The sequence below is a fragment of the Glandiceps talaboti genome, chromosome 12 (assembly GCF_964340395.1).
Source record: "Glandiceps talaboti chromosome 12, keGlaTala1.1, whole genome shotgun sequence".
NCBI classification, from domain to species: Eukaryota; Metazoa; Hemichordata; class Enteropneusta; family Spengelidae; genus Glandiceps; species Glandiceps talaboti.
Window position 1 is genome coordinate 17,627,933 of NC_135560.1, and position 21,514 is coordinate 17,649,446.

General features: G+C 35.7%; 2 protein-coding genes across 2 annotated transcripts; one reads left to right on the forward strand and one right to left on the reverse strand.

Annotated features, from left to right (window-relative positions):
* Window positions 1-1,959: 1,959 nt before the first annotated feature.
* Window positions 1,960-5,071, reverse strand: LOC144443900 (ADP-ribosylation factor-like protein 15). The gene is made up of 5 exons (XM_078133500.1): window positions 4,957-5,071; window positions 3,982-4,126; window positions 2,949-3,008; window positions 2,313-2,521; window positions 1,960-2,118 (listed from the first exon to the last, which is right to left on the reverse strand). Exons 1-5 carry the CDS (start codon window positions 5,017-5,019, stop codon window positions 1,960-1,962), a joined length of 636 nt encoding a protein of 211 aa, XP_077989626.1. The 5' UTR covers window positions 5,020-5,071.
* A 362-nt stretch (window positions 5,072-5,433) lies between these two features.
* On the forward strand, window positions 5,434-19,294 carry LOC144443343 (E3 ubiquitin-protein ligase RNF115-like). The gene is made up of 9 exons (XM_078132799.1): window positions 5,434-5,531; window positions 7,690-7,739; window positions 10,941-11,010; window positions 11,439-11,674; window positions 12,098-12,172; window positions 12,500-12,575; window positions 13,191-13,284; window positions 13,593-13,708; window positions 14,171-19,294. Exons 1-9 carry the CDS (start codon window positions 5,442-5,444, stop codon window positions 14,336-14,338), a joined length of 975 nt encoding a protein of 324 aa, XP_077988925.1. The 5' UTR covers window positions 5,434-5,441; the 3' UTR covers window positions 14,339-19,294.
* The last annotated feature ends 2,220 nt before the right edge of the window (window positions 19,295-21,514 follow it).

Genomic DNA, 21,514 nt, shown 5'->3' on the forward strand with positions numbered 1-21,514 from the left:
CATCACAAAATGATGGAAATAGACGTAAATAAAGGCATCTGACAGGTTGCGATAAGATCATTCATCTTCAGCTTAGTGGACAAAAAATATTGTGAAAAGATATCACTAATATAATTACATGTACAGTCTACAGTATAATTTTTTTTTAAATTGCTGAACCCAAAATACAATAATTAGAATATGGACATTCAAGACAAATTACATTGTAGTTACATTTCACTTTCTACAACAGGTTTTTGGGGATAAGATTGCTGAACACGAAGTGCAAACATATCAAGACATTCTGTACATCATACATATCTATGACAAATAATTCCTATTGATATGTTCAATAAGCGTTACAAAAATGAACAAATTACTTTCACTTACATAAATAATCATTTCATATTTTCTAAATAAATATTAAACAATTAATTTCATTTTCAATATTTCTGATACTACATGACATTGGACATTTTCAGTACGAATATTTAGCAGAAACTAGAAGTTAATCTAACAAAAAAGTTACTCAAGTGAAAACTCCATATATTGGATATTTTCAATACTAGTACAGATGGAAATTTAGCCTCAGCTAAAAGTTAAATCAAGAAGAAGGAAAAGTACTTTTTTCTTTCTTGTTATCGAGTGAAATTTATATGATAAGATAGTTGCAGTAATACTAGAAGTTGTATAGAAAAAGTTGTTGGTCAGAGAATTATAGTGATTTTTACACATAAATTATTTTGAAATATTTCAGTGATCAATATCTGTACTCTGTATACATATGGCCATGTTTTCATGTCACATGGTTTTCAGAAAAACATTTTTTGTTGTAGGTCTGTAAACATAATGATTAGTAAGAATTATTCTGAAAGCTGAGACAGTTCTTCAAGATGCAAAATTCTGGAAAACTGTCTTGGCTTTTAAGCATTACTGACATACATTAGCATACACACTATGAACAGTGTCTTTAAAATTCTACTTTCTACTTTGTTGTAATTGAATTATCTATACTAAACTGAGGAGGCATTATATTTTAATCTTATCAAACTAGGGTGTCATTTCAGCATTCGATCATCAAACAAGGAAGTCAATTTAGCTTTATCTTTAACCTAGGGAGTTTGGTTTTTTTCTTATTAAGTTAAAGAGTCATTCTACGTTTTATTACACCCAGTGCCTGCTATAACCAACATTTGAAGATGCTGCAGCTCAGAGAATTATAAGTATCACAGTGTTAAGCAGCTCAACGTTTAACATATGCATCTTATGGTAATAACATTCATTTAAAATATGTTCCTTAAAGTTTGAATTCATTACCTCTAACCTCTGACCTCTGACCTACATTAGAGGGCACACACACTGAGGTTCAATAGAATCTGAGACCACTATAGTTGTCTGAGATTGAAACATTTATACAACATGTCTTGGCACTGACAGCATCGTTATTTCAACTTTGATATTTTTTCTTTAAAATTAGCACTTGCACATTAAATTCATTGCAATCTACAGCAAAAGATCTTGGGCGTATTCATATATTAGTTTCTATGGTAACAATAATGATGGAATGTTTCAAATATGACTTGAAGTTTTTCCTTATAAAATACTTCATAATCCAAGAAGCAAAATGTGTGACTTCTTGCCATATTAAAACAGAGATCTTAAAGGGGACCTCCAGTATTTATGATTAAACATCTCAATGTTGCTGTTTAGAGTGGTGTGAGTCACCAAGGCTTTTAACCTGGGTTTTACATACCCAAATTGTACCCTTTGATAAAGCAATGTTAATTTTTACAAGATTCCTGAGGTTTCTAGAACCTTTAACTTATTCTATATTCTTTCTTCATTTTTAAGGACCTTCAACTTATTCTATATTCTTGCTTCATTTTTAAGGACCTTTAACTTATTCTATATTCTTGCTTCACTTTTAGAACTGTTTACTTAGCTATATTTTTGCTTCATTTTAAGGACCTTTAACTTATTCTATATTCTTGCTTCACCATCCTTGACTTCAATTCCCTTCAGGAAATACACCATTCTCTGGAATCCACCCCTGGCACTTTCTACATCAGCTGATGAACATGGATGGACCAGCCATTTTCTACCTACTGCTTTCTCCTCCAACTCTAGATCTTTGATGACCTATAAGATATAATATATATAATTTCAATGAAGTTTAGCAGAAGTGCAAATGTTTCCTGCTAGAGATTTGATGAAAAATTTGCTATAGACAAAACACGAGAAGAAGAAATGGGTTACAATTGTGTTCAGAAAAAAATGTGACATATTAAATTTCCCTTCCTACAGTTGTAATGTATGTTGAAGACTGTTCTAACCTGGTCAGTTTTCCTGGCATTTTCCTGGTCTTGGTAACTGGCAAGCACAAGAAGAGGAAGACCATTCAAAGCCTCGTGTACTAAGATTTTATGTAGCTCCTCTGCTGCAACCTTGAAGTCTTCATCAGCAGCAGAGCTATCCAAGACAAACACAATTCCATCTACATTCTCATAGTACCGATCCCAGAAAGGACGAAATTTTTCATTTCCTATGGACATAAGACAATTTACTTAAACATAGGTGCTTTCATCAAACATAGAGGTGAGAGTAGGACTACATTTCCCATGTTCAAAAATCAAAGTTCATGGCCTTTGAGTTCATTCATAGTTTAAAATAAAATTACTAACTCAGAGTAACAGATTTTACAAAGATTAATCACAGACTGAAGAAGACATCTGGCATCAGCCCCTCGTAGTGCTGATTTAGATACCATCAAAATTGAGAATTTGCATTAAATTAATGTTTAACATTTTGAGTTGCAAATTCATCAATGATTTCTTTTCTATGTTTGTATCACATAGCTAATGGGATGAATTGGAAGCATATTTTTGAGTACTGTTTGGTGCTGTACTGACCAGTATGAATAGGGTGGGGGATGGGGCAGACCCTAAATGATGGACGTATAAATATCTTACCTCCAATTTCTTTGACATTCAAAAGAGCTTCTTTAAATGATAAAGCTTTGATATTAAAACCTACAACAGGTAAGAAATGAGAATATGAGATCAACACATACTAAATGTGATTACAGACAATAATAATCTTATATTCCATAGTTTGTTTACCACGATATTTATCTTTGGGTTGTTGTCTCAATTGTGGCATTGTTTTGACTTGGTGTAGATAGCTTCTTGAGATAGTAACACCCAGACAAGTCTCTGGCCTATATACATGACAACACATACCACCTATATACTGTAGGACTTCAAGATTAGGACTGCACATACAAATGTACATAATGCACAGTCTAATAAACAGCATGCAAAACTTTTACTGTAGGCAAAGATTTTCCTCAGTATTGATGACTTTATGATACAAGAAGCTGGGTATATACAGATTTAAAAATACAATTTGAACCTGTCTATAGCAATAGCAGAGGTAGTATTATTATCAAGTGCTGTACTGGTTAAAATGCTGAAGCCGCTGTGTTGAGGATCTATTAGTATTTGGCAAACTGCTGATAGATAAATCATTTACTAGCAAAGACCATTTACTAGCTAGGGGGTCTAATCCAATCAATGGACACAAATGCTATACTTGCTAGGGGGTCTAATCCAGTTCCTGTACCCCTGGTGATAAAAAGCCAGGAGTCTTGTGGTTCACTGATTGAGTACATGTATCTCCAACTCCCTAAACCTGATACAGAGTGACTATTTACAGAATCCATCTGTACAACTGAAGAATTTTTCTCAATATGCAATATGAATGATTGTCTAGTATCAGAATCTCTAGCCTGGAGACTTGCTGTTACCTTTCTAATCTAGCGATACTACACTGCTTAAGCCAAAATTCCCTCACAACTTCAGCCAAATTCCCTCAGGGCTTAAGCCAAATTCCCTCAGGGCCGGCCTAAGCCAAAATCGCTACAAGACATGAGTCAAAATTGACACATGACTTGACTCTAAGCTACAAGTCTCTGGACTACTTATTGTCAGAGGTATTCTTTACCCTGTGTTGGTTGGACATCATCAGCAGCCTCTCCACACAGCAAAGTCAGCAAAGTGGTTTTACCAGCTTTATTCAACCCCAAACATATCAAGGGATATTCCTGTTTTGGTTGTGGGAACGGCTTACAGCAAATCTTACGGTACAACTGAAACAAAAAGGTTTACGCAATCAATTAATCAAAAGAATGAACAGTTTACCATTTTCAATAAGGCAGTCTCTGTCAAAAAAATGCAAACATCAGTGAAAAATCATTTTATCATAATGTCATTTACGTAACTTATTAACAGTAAAATTGATTTTACTTAGTTGTATTGTCAGATTCTGATAATCTTTTTATTTATGCACTTTTTTATGTACTCTTGAAAACAATTTTTTTGTCCATCGTCTTTTGAATCTTTCTTGAGGACCAAAATAGAAATAAGTTTTAATTGTTTTCTTGTGTTATCCTCGTCTGTACATTTATCTATATTTTATAACCAAATAACTAAATCTATTAAAATAGTCTTCAGAAGGCTCCACTCCAAAACATTCTGCCCAAACGTACTGAAATTATTCTTTCACTCATAATTATTCTATACATGTACGTCTTCAGCTTGTTATTGAAAAATTGTCAATTTGCAGCTTGTCATGTATAATTTAAGTACAATAGTATGAAATTTGTAATTTAATGTTTTTGTATATCAACTGACAACTCGAAATAAATGAATTGTATTTAAATGAAGTGTGAACTTCACGACGAAGTAATTAATGAAATAAATCGTTACAGATTAAATCACTCATAAACATCAGACTGTGGAAAATAATATACGACTGGTAAATGATGCGCTTCTGTACAATGAGTTCCGAAAATAATGACGGTCGACAGCAGCTGGCTTACCGAGTTACGGTCCCTTGTTATGACACTTATGTTGCTAACTACCGTTTTCATTGGAGAAATACAACAAAAAATGTACATGTAAAGCGATAAAGACTCACGGTATAGCAGCCAATCCTACAAGCACCCCAACATATTCCACATATTTCACCAATGCTAGGCATCCTCACGGCATGGTACAGTGGCACATATACACATAAAACTAAATTGCGATTTCGCTTGTCAAGGTGCAGCTAGGAATCTTAGATTACATCCGTGAGGCAAGATCAAACGAACAGCCGAACTTCACCGTCGTTCTCGTAATCTATCGCTATTTGCGTGATTTTATAACGAGATTGAAAATGGTTACTGGGGATACCACACCAAAGATACAGTTTGAAAAGTTTTAGAACTCAGTCGTATCGTTTTCAATAACAGCTCTTAGTAGTGATAAATTGTTGAGAACAGTGTAGAGTCAGTTCTTCATAACTCGTTCCAAAACTGCAATAAATCAAAGGCCATTCGCTTCTCAACGCAATTTCGTCTAATTTGTACTGCGCATGGTCAGTTTATGGTGACGTCATCCGGAACAATCTCTAGCGCAAATATGGCGGAAGCATCGCTACATGAAAACTCTAATTCACGACCAAGATTCTTCTGCCATTCATGTACTCGTGAAATTAGCCCAAAATTACCAGTAAGTATACTCATTAGTTATGGTGCTTGTATTCTATGTGTCGTATAACAATTATAAATCAGACAATCTTGGCGAAACCAGGACGTCAAGATGTCAACTGGTCACTACATTGCAAATGTGATATGTAATGCTTGGCGAGTCGCTCCGATAAAATATCATCTCAACCTTTAGACTCGCTATGCGCGTGAAGTGTCTCAACATTATCGTAACGTTGTCACATGTCATTCAGGTTTGAACAGTTGTACTAAATATAGTCCTATGATTTTACATACAGTGACGTTCAAAATAAATTAAGAGCTGCCACTGCCAGCCAAGCAATAGCAATTAGCATTGCCGTTTGGTACACATACATACGGGACAGGGGATCCGGGAGTGGACTTTCGTTTATTTTACATATCAAATAATATACAACAGTCATTATGTGACCGAAACTAAGAGACATACACCAATACGTTTTCAAATGCACGGTGTTTAGCGAAAACTAAAACATAAATCACACGTGGTAAGCTTGTAAAGTTGTATGGTCTCTAGTGATAAATTATATCCTCACAAATCCGGAAAAACCAAATAACTAGAAATTAGTATCAACAGAATGGTTATAAATCGTTTAATGAATTTTGAACAGCCAGCGTATCAGTAATGACAATATGTGATGGGGTAAACTCAGGATTGTTGGGATAACTTGAGGGGAGTTGATCATGGACACACTAATTTACTGGTCCTGACCTAACACACAATATCATGATTCACATTCTTTCTATTTGCTTGATTTTTGAGACAGACTATGAAAAACCCAGTGTAATTGCCTTGGACAGACATCCTTTGGCCCCCTCGCCTGTTGCTCTCTCTCTCTTCATGACAAGACAAATCATTGTATGTATGTAAACAATACAACTGAACTAACTGTAGCCCAAAACGTGGGTTCCATTTGGTTTTACTTTCATTTCTCTTTTGAAGCTCAGTATTTGTCTTATCATGAATGTATTAGTCAACTAATACACCTATCTACTTGTCATATCAAGGATGAGAGACTCTTAGAAGTTCCACTCTTTGCACATGTTAGTGAATCAGAGACAATACTTTTACTCAAATGTATTCAATCGTCAGTTTTGTAAGTGATTCACAATACCAGTTTCTACCTAGTCATTACATAGTATGTACACAAATTATGTATAAAACTGGGTGTGGGGTTTGTTGCAAGGGTAGCCAAGGGTTATCACAAGTATTCCCTTTCTGGAGGGTAGGTGTGTCACAACTAGATTATATATGAATAGAATCTATTTATACGTAATCTAGCTGTAACACCACCACCCCACCCCCACCCCCCCACCACCCCCTTCCAGAAAGGGGATACCTGTAATCCCCCCATGGCTGGGTGCTTGCTGCCCATGCAACAAATCTGACACCTATGCAGCCAAAAATCCAACATCTCATATCCTATTTCCACGTGAACAACTCGACAGGTTCAAATCATATGAGATTTGGTATCATCTATCTATCCCATTCTAAATGTGTAAGAAATCTGCTAAAGAGTATTGTAGTCATCTGAAGAAATCACACAGTATAGAAACTACGAAATCTAAATAGATAGCAAGCCCTGGTGTCTTTAGGTCCCTCAAAGATTCTCAAGTTATGTTAAAAAAGCAAAAAATACCATGAGAGAGTGTGGAAAGTGAGGGGGCACAGGAGCAAAGTGTTCAGTGCCTGTTTTGCACACCTAATTGAATTATAGACTAGCTAAGTGATACCTTGCACCATAGACCCTATGCTTGCACACAGATGTTCTGCTTCTGAACTCAATCCAGTCTATACTGACCAAGAGATTTTTAAAAACGCGTCATATTGTCCTTTCAAGCTAAGTTGTATGTTAGACTTCATCCTGTATGCAAATTTGACGTTCCCCTATTCCTTACTGTTACATTGTATACTCTGTAGTCAAAAAAAACCCCACAGTTTACTATCATATCCCACAACACAAATTGTGGTATCCTTCATTAGAGGACACAGGTTTGCATAACACTGAACAGTATTGTTATGCAAATGAATCTATCAACTCTATATGTGACATTCTTCAATTTTAAACCTAGGAATGTCCAAATCCACATGTAGCACTCACCATCGGCTGTCCTCATATGTACCATTTCCCTCTCCCTTTCAGGAATACACCTGTCCAAGATGTGATACAGGTTTCATAGAAGAATTAAACAAGTAAGTGAATTATGATATTGTCATATACACTGGTGTGTAAATGAACCCGACTTTATGTTTTAGGAGAGATTTTGTCAAAAAAAATCAGCAGCTCTCTACAATCAGTAAAATAAATGTCAACTTTTCTTCCATGGGTATATATATTTTATTCATATCCTATTTAGAACAGCGCAGGCAGTGTAGGCCCAGGATTCAATCCTAGGATTTCGCATTAGTATTATCTTATCAGTGGAACTATTAGAATTAAGTGAGATCATTTAGTTTGCTCAGAACCAACTGTGATAGCTCTGCCAGACAGCTCACTAGAATTTAAATCTGATCTGTGTTGGTCCTTTTAAAGACTGCAGTATATGTATGTCACATAACGTCCTTGATGCCACAATATGGAATGTTTAGTTAGAAATGGAGACATCTGGTTTCAAATGTTTGCTGCTAAGACAGCTATTATGTGCACTAATGTAGGAATTTCAACAACATTGTTCAAGAATGGTTTTGTTGTGTTCTCAACTTTTCCTCTGTAAATAACTTCAAATTATTACACGTGCCACTCTGATTACCTTGTGTGGCTGCATGTGTGTAGAATGGGTATTTCTACTGCTGATATTGAAAACAGTGCATGTCTGTACAAATGAGTGAACAAACGTTTCATGGTCTACATGTGAATGCAGCCATGTTCATTGTTGTTTCAGATAAACCTATGATACTGTGTATATGATAATAAAAATCCCATGATGCTTGATTGCCACATGCACAGTGGGTAGTCAAGGTGTTTACACTTGTGCTTGCAATGTTTTCTGCTGTAGTTTCATGTAGCTGACTGCAGAGAACACTGTAAACACATGTAATGATGTATGAAAAACTGTAGTTTGCCATACTGGAACACATATGAGATTCTGTGTTACTGGTTACAAATTACACAATGATTATGGTTATCTATGACTGTGTTCTTAAAAATAAATTTTCAAAGTGCTTATTTTGACTTTACCTTTACCTTGATAATTGATAATCCCATTCAGTTCCAGACCTCAAAATTTAATGGTAGTCTGGTGTCTCCAGACTATTAATACTTGCCATAGGGGCCATAATTTACAGCTGGTAGCCCACTCAGGCTACTGCTAAGATTGACAGATAATATGAAAGTATTTTGATTACATACATATTTCCAACGGGGGTTCTCTGTTTTCAGTTTAGAAATACATGTACAGGAGTAATGATCACCATCATTTCACTACCAATTTTGGAAAGCAGTAGTCCACTGGGACAACGACAAGAAAAAGTTAATTTCAAGCTCTGCAGTTCTTCTCTATTCAAGGAAAATTTGTGTGAAAGCATAATGTGTGTATAGATAGCATTCAATTTGACCTACTATTCAAAGAACTGAATGGGTATTCAATGTTTCACTCATTAGTCTTACAACTACATATACACACAATAGTCTATAGGTCATTCATTAATAATTAATACCATAATTGTCATTTGACCTTGAAATGACCTGGATATGAAAATGAAATACAAATTATGATAAAGTAGATAACCATGGTGGTGTTGTAGAATGGGTACAATTGTTTTATACACGATTGTTAAGAAATGTCAGTACTATTCCCAGTGAAATTCAAATGTGAATGGCAATGATCTCTCTCTTTGCCTTTACATTGTGTTGGGCTCCACCCTGTGATACTCCATATTTTGTAAATATTTATTGCCATACATTTAAAATTTGACATACAATGTATTTTGGTAATTGATTTTCCAAAAACAGATTAGGAAAAATATCTAGATGTAATAACAGATCACATTCCTCCATGTATTGCCAATCTACTATCTACACATCAAAATAATATTATTTTTTCAGAAATATTCTGGAAAAGATCTATGTTCAAATACATTGTAAATAAAATTTAGTAATTACTAGCATGTATAATCTCACTAGAAACTGTGTTATAGATATGAGTTCACCTACAAATGTACTTTGTCAATAACATTTTTAGTCCCCACCGGACGAAGTCCGGGACGGGGACTTATGGATCGGGGTCCGTACGTCTGTCCAGAGCCGTTTCTTGGAGATGCCTGGACTGATTTTTTTCAAACTTGGTACAGGGGCAACATACAGTACTATGGCATACATATGCACGTCAATTTGTTTCATGATAAGATCCAATATAGCCACCTAGCAGCCATTTTGTTTGTGAATTTTCCCTGTCCAAAGCCATAACTCAGACATGCTTGAACAGATCTCATTCAAAGTTGGTATTGGGACAGTGTTCTATGACATACATTTGCATATTCATTGTTGTCGTGATATGATCCAATATGGCTGCCTGACAGCCATTTTGTTTGCGAATTTTCCATGTCCAAAGCCATAACTCAGACATGCTTGAACAGATCTCATTCAAAGTTGGTATTAGCACAGTGTTCTATGACGTACATGTGCATCATGATACGATCCAATATGGCTGCCTGGCAGCCATTTTGTTGGCACAGTTTTCATGTTCCTTAAAACCCAATCATAGCAGGGACTCTCACTCTCACTTATATAACAGACATAAACACCACTTGACTCTGACCTTGAAGAGGTCAAACACCTTCTCACATACCGGCCATACACAGTAGCAATCTTCATGTAAAATTACTAGTTTGTTTTTTCCAACATTGTATGAAATGTGTACAGTGATCGTGAATTTTCAATGTATTCAGGGGCATAGTTATATATTGCATTTACAGATTCCCAATGTTGTGGGTACAGTATGAGATACATAGATAGCCATATGTCATAAAATAGTAAGTTGAAATGTTGAGAACTATGTCTTTGATGAAGACTTGTTGTTAATTGTGATGGCATTAGATTTGAAGCACCAGTTATTTTCCATCGTTAGTAAAGCAGAAGTGATATTGAGTACATGTACTGTAGTCTGATTTTGAAGTTTCTAAACAGTCAATATAAACTGAACATTAGATTCATTGTTAGTAAGGAAAGGGATTCGTTTGCAAGAAATGTTTGACAAGACTGCTTCAAATTCTCTTTTGCCCAACTAGTAATTACTTGTTTACTGACAAATACCCCTTGGGGGGAAAGCGGATTACTCATGATCCAACAGAATATCATGGTCATGCATGTATGTGTTAATTTTGTTTGTTTTCAGTTAAGAATTACTTCTATATTTCCTGACATCTATGTTTACAATGTGATTTGATTGTTTACAGTGATGTTACAGAAGACAGTGGTAATAATGTAGATCATATAGATCAAGATCCTGCTGCACAGTTTGCAGAGGTTAGTATGTTCCTCCTTTCTTTATCACTAGCCACACCACCTCATACTACCATACACCATGTCACACCATTCCCACCCTATATCTCACACTACCCCATCCCACCCTACCTCCACACCATATATCCAACCCTACCTTGTACCACATAATCCAAGCCTACCATACATACAACCCCATTCCCTCTCTACCTCACACTATACCATTCTCACTACACCATCCCATCCTACCACACCATACCATCCCCAACCAACATATGGCTCACAGTATACATTTATACAACCCCATGCCACCATATTTCACACATTATTCCCACCCAACATACGACACTACCCCATAACGCCCTATCTCATACCACACTGGTAGTTAGATATGATTAAACGTGAAACAAAGGTAAGTGTATATTACAGACTGTCTTTTAAATTTCCATCAGCTTTGGAGTAGAGCCTTCTTTGAGACATTTGCACCACCTAATACAACTACACCTACTACAACCACTACTCAGGATGATGGCAGTAGCTCGTCTTCATCATCATCATCATCTAGTGATAACCAAGACAACAGAGAAACAGAAAGGGCTGAAAGGGAACGAAGGAGACCGCCGTTTGGTACTAGGATATCATTTCGTAGGACCAATTCTAGGAATGAAAGGGCTAGAGCAATAGATATGTAAGTGATGTTTTTTTTATTAAATATGAAGTACATGTACGTAAAAGTGTCTCACAAGTGTATGACACACTATCATTTGGCTTATATCAAGCCAGTAAAGGTATGACAATTAGAATTGGCCTTTTAACAAATGGAAAGCATTTTATCAGATACCATCACATTATTCACTGTCACCTAAGTACATGACTTTGGTTACTTGCAAGTCTTGTTTGAAATTCAAGCTGTTTTTGTCACTTACGACAGATATTTCTAACTTCTTGAAAAAGCCTGCTAAGGTGCAAAACTCGTCAAAGATCCAAACCTTTTCTATACCCATTTACTGCAGATAATTTAAACTCCAGCATTATTCAAGGAATATCTACTCAACTCTGTACCAGTCAGGTTTGTATGAAATTCATATTCTCTGCATTTGTTATTTGACAGGATTCTTCAACAGTTATTGGGTGGGCTTGGAGGTGCAGCTGTTCTCCATGCTGGCCAAGGTCAAGGCTTTCCAATGTAAGTAAAGTAGTCCAATTTTTGATAAATTTACCATTAAAGTAATTCAATTTTACATTTAAAGATGTATACATTTACTTTAGATTTAATATTAAAAACAAAGAAGATATAATTTACTTTGCCAAGGGGTCTGATTAAAAGTGTATTGCTGTTACATTTTCTGTGTCAGTTGGTGCACACAATGTATGTTGACCACAATAAAATGAACCATGAGGAGAAAGGTCTCATTATAACTCACAGTGAACAAATGTTACAAATTACACAGACACTTACCAGTCTCCGGTGTTTGCAACATGCTTATTTTCTCAATGGATTTGTACTTTTCAGTCAAATGTTAAATCTCCATGGCAACCCAGCTGACTATGCTTGGGGTTCCGGTGGATTAGATGCAATTATTACACAGGTAAGATATCAGTACTTGATATGATCAGTCACAGGACAAGATGTGGGATTTAATGTGTCATGGTGTTGAAGAACAGTAGGTTACATCTCCTTCATCCTTTCTCGAGAAATGTAGTCATTTGTTCTATTACTTTGAAATGAAAAGTGCCCTTAGATGTGAAGGAAGTTACTGATTTCAAAAGAAATGCTGTCATGAAATTTATAGTACAGTGTTCCAATGTTAATAATGGCTTAACTTGTAATGTGGCCTATGATAGTCCAAACTAAATGCTTTGACTACAGGTTGACATACCAGTTGTGCTTATCTATGATCATGCAAGCACCTGACACCTGTAGATGTTCATTTGTTTGTTACATGTACTTGCCCCCATCTTGTCTTTAGGAATGGCGTCCCTCTGTCCATGCATCTTTCTGTCCAACTGTATGTTGTCCACAGCTGTTTGTTTGTCATACCTCGGCCAATTGATCTCAAACATGGCACAAGTGTGAGACACTAAGTTTAGCATATGTACATCGCTTTGTTTTTGCAATCTATTTGTAATTATACACAGTGTGGATGAAAACGTGATCTAGTATCTAACGATGATTTCTTTGATTTCACCCTTCATGGTTTTAGTTATTAAATAATCTTGAAGGTACAGGGCCTCCACCTGCAGACAAAGAGAAGGTAGAAGCACTTCCCAAAGTAAGAATTACTAAAGAACATACAGGTAAGTTTGCAAGAAAACAAACAAATATTGAATTACAGGAAGCAGTCAACCAAATGTGGCTAGTGCAACTTGAGTCACTAAAAATTACTTGATATGAAACACTAGTCTAAACACTGCTTCTGAATAGCACTCCTAGTGGCCAAACTGTAAAATCTTTTGTCTTTCTGACAGTGGCATGTTAACCATGTGATTGTATGTAAGGATATTATCATAGTAGGTTGGTAATCACTAAGCAAACTTTATTTAACTACAATTTTAGAAAAAAATAAAAATTGTTTCAATTTGTGTCTGTTTCTTTGTGCATACAGATCAGAATTTAGAATGCTCAGTATGTAAAGAGGATTTTTCATTGGATGAACCTGTCAGGAAACTTCCTTGCAGTCACCTGTTTCACAATGATTGTATCATACCCTGGTTAGAATTGGTAAGTCAATCAATTTGTCCTAGCTCACAACATCTTAGCCAATGAAACAACACCTCCAGACTTGGGACAGCTTAGCCAATCAGACACCTCTAATTTCTAAACATAGATCAATCAAACACTTTGAGAGTTAGGTGTGATGACTTGATCCTAAACTCCACCATAGCTTAGGTAATCAAACGCCTGACTGACATAATGTTGTCATTAGATTTGGTCATATTACCAGGCTAGCACACTGCAGGGTACATTGTATGTCTTGTATATACAATTACTGAAATATGTGCATCATCAGGAAAGTGTCTTTTATATGCTGATCATGTAAGTAGTTATAGAAGAAGCTGATAATTAAAGTGATATACAATCAACAAAAACCTTGCTGAGATGCAAAACTAGTCAAACTTTCAAGCCTCTTTTGTACTCATTTCCTGCTGTAAATGATTAACATTGACTACATTTGCCTTTCAGCATAATACTTGTCCAGTTTGTCGAAAAGGAATAGATGATGAAGATAATAACAAGAGTTCTAGTGATTCTGGATCAGATGGCAATGATAGGGACAACAGAGGGCCAGGCTCATCGTCATCAAGGCCAAATAGGTCGGGAGGTTCAGTTTATGATTTCCATGACGATTAACAACAACAACGCATGCGTGGTTACTTCTAGTATGAAACATATACAAATTAAAACAATTTTTGAATCTTTTTTATATGGACATCATAAAAGACATGTTGTGAACTGGTTTCATTTTACCATCGTACCTATTCACAAAGCAGTTTTGGTATGGTCCCATGGTGGCTACTGTGAATGGATTAGTCTACTCTTACATGAAGGGGGTGGGGTTGTAGTAATGGACAGTGATGAGGAGAATACATCTACTTGAAATGTTTTTCTCAAGGAAATCTCATTCTCATTTATTAAAGATATTACAATGTTTTGATTTCATCTCAACAAGGTTTATATATATGTATTTTGAGTTTAATATGTACATTGAACATTGCAACAAATGTCATAATATGCACACAGCTGGTGAAAAATATTGAACATAGTGAAATAGTTCAAATATGCATATAGCTGAGCTTTGCTACAAAACAGTGAACAAAGGGATTTAGTTCAAATATGCACATAACTGGGCATTGCTACAAAATGATGAACATAGTGAAATAGTTCATATATGCACATAACTGGGCTTTGCTACAAAATGGTGAACATAGTGAAATAGTTCATATATGCACATAACTTGGCTTTGCTACAAAATGGTGAACATAGTGAAATAGTTCATATATGCACATAACTTGGCTTTGCTACAAAATGGTGAACATAGTGAAATAGTTCATATATGCACATAACTTGGCTTTGCTACAAAATGGTGAACATAGTGAAATAGTTCATATATGCACATAACTTGGATTTGCTACAAAATGGTGAACATAGTGAAATAGTTCAAATATGCACATAACTGGGCTTTGCTACAAAATGGTGAACACTATGAAATAGTTCAAATATGCACATAACTGGGCTTTGCTACAAAATGGTGAACATAGTGAAATAGTTCATATATGCACATAACTGGGCTTTGCTACAAAATGGTGAACATAGTGAAATAGTTCAAATATGCCCATATAGCTGGCTACAAAGAATTCAACATAGTGTGTACATAGCTGGCAACAAAACATTGCACATAAAACTAGGATATGAGATGTATGCTCAGAAATGGTACAGTGTGCAAACTATTGCATTTTAAATACAAGTGCAAAACTGTATTTGACAAAGAAAAGGGGTCTTTCTAATGAGAATGAGTTTCCTAGTGAATAAACACGTTGGCATGAAGAGCTGACATTTCAGCATCAAAAGAAGGAAACATCCATATATTTATGAACACTCATGTATACAAAAACTATAGTATCTAGGGGTTAGATGTATTTCCTGCGTCTTGGCCATGACCTGGCACTACCATTATCTCTGGGGTGGCTTTGCTTCATTGAGGGGCTTAGTGAGATACGCTATAGACATTGGGTGCTAAGTGAGTGTGAGCAAACCCTTTTATATAATGGTAAGGTCCAAGTCAAAGCCAGGGTGCAGCATACTACACCTGATCCATATCTAGTATGAGGTTAGTCCAAATTTTGCATGTAAATATAGAATAACATGTTATTTCTCAAATGCCTGGTGTCTGTAGCAGTTTTACAATCGACACCGACCCTGTGTTGACATTTTTGTAAGACATGTACACTGTAAGTTTTTTCTTCCAAAAGTGTGTAAAAATAGAAGAAACAGAATTCTTCTGATGTCAGATGTGAAGTCTTTTGAAACTGTATCCAAAGATTTTATTGCAGATTTGTTTTTTTTAATTTGCTGTGTATCAAAAACAGTGTCTTGTTTAGAGTTACTCATTTCCTGAGGTCATATATTGTGCAAAGGTAAAAGGTCAGCTGTTGTCAAATATCATGTGTTGCCAGGAATCTTTCTTACAGCTCAAAGATAGCAACACACATCACTTGGCAGTGTGTAGTGTAGACAACTAGTGTGCCACCTGAAAAAATTGATAATTTTTGGTAAGTATATCATAATTTCTGAGACACTTGATGGCATTTGTTGAATAGGGAACTTGCAATTCCACCATCTTGAAAAGTGCATCATGGGAGGTATTTTATTGACAAATATGTATTTGATGACTGTTGTAAACAATCTCATTATTTGTAAACAAAAATAATCTAGTAATGGTTACCTGAGGGCTATCCTGATCGGGTATTCCGACAACTACAAATCTCACAATATTGTGCATCTGAGCATACTCGGTGTAGATTGCAAGTTACTTAATCAGAGCAATGTTGTAGTCTTGGTTATGTAGACTGACTCGCTGTAGTGACCGATCAACAAAGTCTTGAAGAATGCTGTACAAATTGATTGGAACATGAGATAGTGACTGTCACTGAACTCGGACTTTTCTCATTAGATGAAACCTATTGTTACTTTTCATTTTCATTAATTCTATGTATTTCAGGAAAATCATGCAATGAAATTGTTGAAAATTATCTTTGTTAGAAGATACACTAAAATATTGTGAGCAAGAGTTGCCACCTTGTGATAGCAATCATGGGGTCACGTTGGTCAACCTGTCTCCATGCCGCTATCTTGTTCCAATTGGTTGTGTTCTAGCATTCTCCCATAGTCAGCTTGGGTGACCGTGAGGAGTAGCCACCAACTGTGAATCTGGTTAACTGAGACGGAACACTGTCAAAGCTAAATCAAGAATAGACATGAAACTTGTTAGATAAATTGGCCAAAGAAATCCAGACTAAAGTATTCCCAAATAAAGTGCCTCAATAACGTGGTACATGTGTGTACCAGTAGTCTTTAAGATATGACATTCATGCTACGTTATCAGCTACCACTCACATGGTTTAGAAGCCCGATAGGGTTGAACAACACGATGTATCTTACAGTCTAGTGTTCATCAAAGTATGAGTCATCACTATATAACTCAAGGCATGACATCGGAACTGACTTATTTTGGTGTATATTATAACATAAAGAAATAGTACGATTCTTGAGGATAATTGTCTTACAATGATTTAATTTATGCTAATGATATACAGTAATCCTCCTGCCTCCAAATCTTAGAGATACAGCTTATCTGACAGCAGTCTGACAAAATATTTTTATAACATCTGTCTGTACGTGTGTTTGATTATCCAACAAGAAAACCCATTGTACTGACAACAGAAACAACTGTCATGTTCAAGAATCTAAAATGAAACAGGCATACAGTATGTACAGTAGCCTGTCTACATTACTGATCTTTGACTATGATAGCTCTAACCCAGGCTGCGTACATCACTGCTCTGTGACTGTAATAGTTCTCACTTATACTTAACTTGGTCTAGAATCCTATGTCATATCGGAGTGTGGAGTGATTGATTACATACATCAAACTGTTTGATTATTCAAATGAAGTCATTGTGTAAATGTACATATGTAACTGCAACCCCCTTACAAGTTTCCAATGCATAAAGTGAGGTAATTTACATGTAATGCAAATATTACGTAAATCTAATCATATCGCGTATTCAGATAACTGCTTTAAGGGGTGTGGCTAACTTAATCAGTTTGAATGGCTGCTGTAACAAGTTAAGCTGTATGTAGTTGACAGCTATCATAGACACTGACCAGCAATGTAGGCGAGAGCTATTGTAGACACAGATCAGCAATGTAGACGGGCTATATCTACAGATATGGCAAGTGCTCTTACAAACTCCCATATGTACAAAATGTCAAATGCCAGATAACAAGTCGGTGATTACTAAAATGAATCTGAATCTCACATTGTCATATATGTATAGATATGACGAGACTATAAGAGGTACCTTATCTGTGAAAATTGATAATTTATTGAGTGTCTGTCACATGATAAAAACAAAATAGCTCAGAATTTCTTTAGATATCTGAACTTAGTCAAATTCTGTGTTCATTTGTCTTAGTTGTGGTGCTTCTACCCAAAACTAGGTCAAATTTTCTGTATGAAAAGAAATAACTTTCATTTTATAGAAAACAAGAAAAGAGTATAATGCTTCTTTATAAGTTATGCAATTTATTATTTTTAAACATTGATTATCAAATTTACACACACGTTTGTCTTGGTGATATTGGTTTTAATCAAAAGACATGATCTATTATTAGTAATGGCGCCTTCATTAGTTCAATTGAGTGTTGCCAACACCCACAATTACTGCAAGGAAAAACCATCACCATAACTGTAACGTTTTGCCAATGCAATGTCATTCAAAAGTGTACCTAAAACCATTATTGGTATTGTACAGCCTGTTTACACCACAATCTGTGATTTTGCTTTGTGGTCTCACTGACTGCTTGTAATGCTCTCAACTGCAATTATACACTCAAACTGATTGGTTGCAATGGGGAGTGATATCGCGCATCAGCTTTAATTGATCAAATAAAGTCAATATGTAAATATGCCCTGATTGAGATAAACCAAGAATGACATCATTTATATATAGCAAATCTTATGTAAATATCTACAAACAGGCATTCTGATAAATGCCATTGTGGGGCATGGCTAAATTAATTGGTTGCCATTGATAGTATTACAAGCTGTTAGTGAGACAGTGAAGTCAAATTACAGATCGCGATATAAACAAGCTTCATCTCAGACAATGTTATGCTGAACCTTTCCTTTCATAATCTGAATCCTGGCAACAACAGTATGGCTTTCATGTGGGGAGGGGGGGGGGGGTGTTAGAAGAATTTTTAACAATTCATTCACTTTAAATAATTTCTTTGTTTTAATCATCAAGTTAAACGTTGTCTTTTTTTTACAGCTTGCCACATACCCTTTCCTTTATGCAGTGTGTAATGATATGTTTCAACGTGATATGAAAAGAAAGGTCATGTGAAACTTTTATTTTATGTCTAATATTTCAAACAAACTATTTGTAAATAATTCCTACAAGGACTGAGTTTGCATTGTATGTCCAATTTTTCTCTGGATAGCTTATATCAGAGAATGGAAACCATTATGCTGTTGTGTGATTTAGCAGTATAATATTTCTATCATTAAAAAGCTCAGTACTCAAACAATTATTGGTTTTTTTGTCTCACTTCATTCTCCTCTTTCCTTAACCCGTACTACACTCCCGTGAGAAGAACTACTACGGTACACATTTCTTAATGTAAACTTACAAAGTATACACCTCAGAAGTAAACTGTTTAACCTTTGTGTATTACTTTATTCAAGAACTTAGACCCATTCTCCATTCAAATCAAAGACAAAATGACAGGGGTCACCATACAAACTTTTTAATGAGAGGTAAAAATGAAGACCGTTTTAAATCCAATACTATATCAAAACAACCAGGAACAAGCCTTCATATGGCAAATTTAATTTTGAGAGATTGAAGGAACTTTATATTTGATAAATTTATTTATTTACAACAGCAAAGAAGACCAGGCAGATAAAGCATGGTATGAGTCTGCAAAAAGTTAACAAAGGAGTAGAAAGTGACACTTCTCAATCTGAAGTCAATAATGTACAGGAAAATTACATAAAGACATCTTCTAAAGGTGGCCATTGTCTTTAGAATGATGCATTTCAATCTCATTGCTAGTTTCTGCAATCTCTTGAGGGGTTTCCAGCATGTGTCACTATCAACCTAAAGTGTCTAAAATTTGGAAGTTTTTGCAATTTACATCAGTATAGATACTGTTTTCCATTAAGTAGTAAATAGTTTTAGTACTTAGTATCATTGAGAAAATGAACCGAGCATGTAACTTGTTGCAGGCATTCCATGCTTGACCTTTGTGGGACATAGTCCTTTTTGCTGTCAGCTACATAGGATCCAAGATATTTGAAATCTAATACCTCTTTGAGTTGAGTGCCGTCCTAGGAAGAGATTGGTCTATGGTTCTCATCTGCATTGATAGTCATGTATTCGATCTTACTGGAGTTATAAAGAAAGAGATCATCTTTGGCGGAAGCATCTTCAAGTGATGTTAAGAGATCTTGGGCATCCTGCAGCAAAGCAGCTGTGAGGACAATCCCCTATTGCAAAAAATCACAAACCCAGCTGTTCGACTGACTATCATCCAGTAGCCCTTACTTCAATCGTAATGAAGTGTTTTGAGTGTAAACAGTATTGTCCACAGCTATCTTAGGAAATACACGGATTCCCATCTTGACCCATACCAATTCGCATATAGACGCAATAAAGGTACAGATGATGCCACACTCACCCTTCTACATAATGCATATAGTCATCTTGAACAGCCAGATTCATTTATACGTATTTTACTTATAGACTTCTGCTTTTAACACCATTCAACCTCATCTCATGGCTCAAAAACTGCTCAAGTTTGATGTAAATCCTAGGCTTTTTCTATGGATTACTGATTTTCTAGTGAACCGACCTCAGTCCGTCCGTTATCAGTCTGCCATTTCTGTTTGTCATTCTACTTTCACTGGAGCCCCACAACAAAGTACAGTTCTTTCCCCCATTCTTTTCACCCTCTACACAAACAACTGCTCTGGTAGCGAATCCACCCCACTTATCAAATATTCCGACGATTCTGCTTTCGAAGATTTGTCCAATTCTGACTCTACTTATTTCAGTGAAGTGGCTAAGTTTGCAAAGTTCGATGCAAAGAAAATTATTTAGATTTTAATGTTAAAAAGACAAAAGAGATGGTCATAGACTTCAGGAAAAATCCTCCCAAAACTTGATTTCAAGCCTTTTTATTGAATGTATTAGAGTAGACCGTGTGACCTCGGGAGTATAAGTACTTGGGTACTATTTTAGACGACAAACTGAACTTCAAAGCACATATCGATTTTATTAAAAACAAATGTCAGTCCTAGAATGTATTGTTTACAGAAACTTAGGTCACTTGGTGTGAACCTGGATATTTAAAAACAAACTTTTTACGGTAGCTTTGTAGAATCTGTTTTAACTTTTTCAATTTTGTGCTGGTTTCGGCAGTGTGAAGTGTAAGAGTGTTCTGGGTTAGAGTCGTGATACAATGGAATGTGTGTAGAAAAGTTATTGGTGAAGAACAATCAAGTTTAAATGAATTATACACCTGCAGGGTCAGTAAGAAGGCCATGGCCATGATAAGTGATAAGCACTATGTTTTAACTGGATTTTTTGAATTACTTCCATCTGATCGCCGGTTCCGTGCTCCAAAAACTAGAACAATGAGAGCAAAAACAAGTTTTATCCCGAATGCAATCAATATTTTAAATAACCCAAGGTGAAAAGTTTTTAACATGCCATCGAGAACCGTTGACTTTTTAACTTC

Bases quoted from the DNA above. Each gene is read 5' to 3' on its own strand.
- LOC144443343 (XM_078132799.1), top strand. From the start codon at position 5,442: ATGGCGGAAGCATCGCTACATGAAAACTCTAATTCACGACCAAGATTC. The intron at 11,011-11,438 runs GTTAGTATGTTC...AATTTCCATCAG, and splicing joins CTGCTGCACAGTTTGCAGAG to CTTTGGAGTAGAGCCTTCTT. The intron at 12,173-12,499 runs GTAAGTAAAGTA...TGTACTTTTCAG, and splicing joins CAAGGTCAAGGCTTTCCAAT to TCAAATGTTAAATCTCCATG.
- LOC144443900 (XM_078133500.1), bottom strand. From the start codon at position 5,019: ATGCCTAGCATTGGTGAAATATGTGGAATATGTTGGGGTGCTTGTAGG. The intron at 4,127-4,956 runs GTGAGTCTTTAT...TTTTTGTTTCAG, and splicing joins GTAGGATTGGCTGCTATACC to TTGTACCGTAAGATTTGCTG. The intron at 2,119-2,312 runs GTTAGAACAGTC...TATATCTTATAG, and splicing joins ATGCCAGGAAAACTGACCAG to GTCATCAAAGATCTAGAGTT.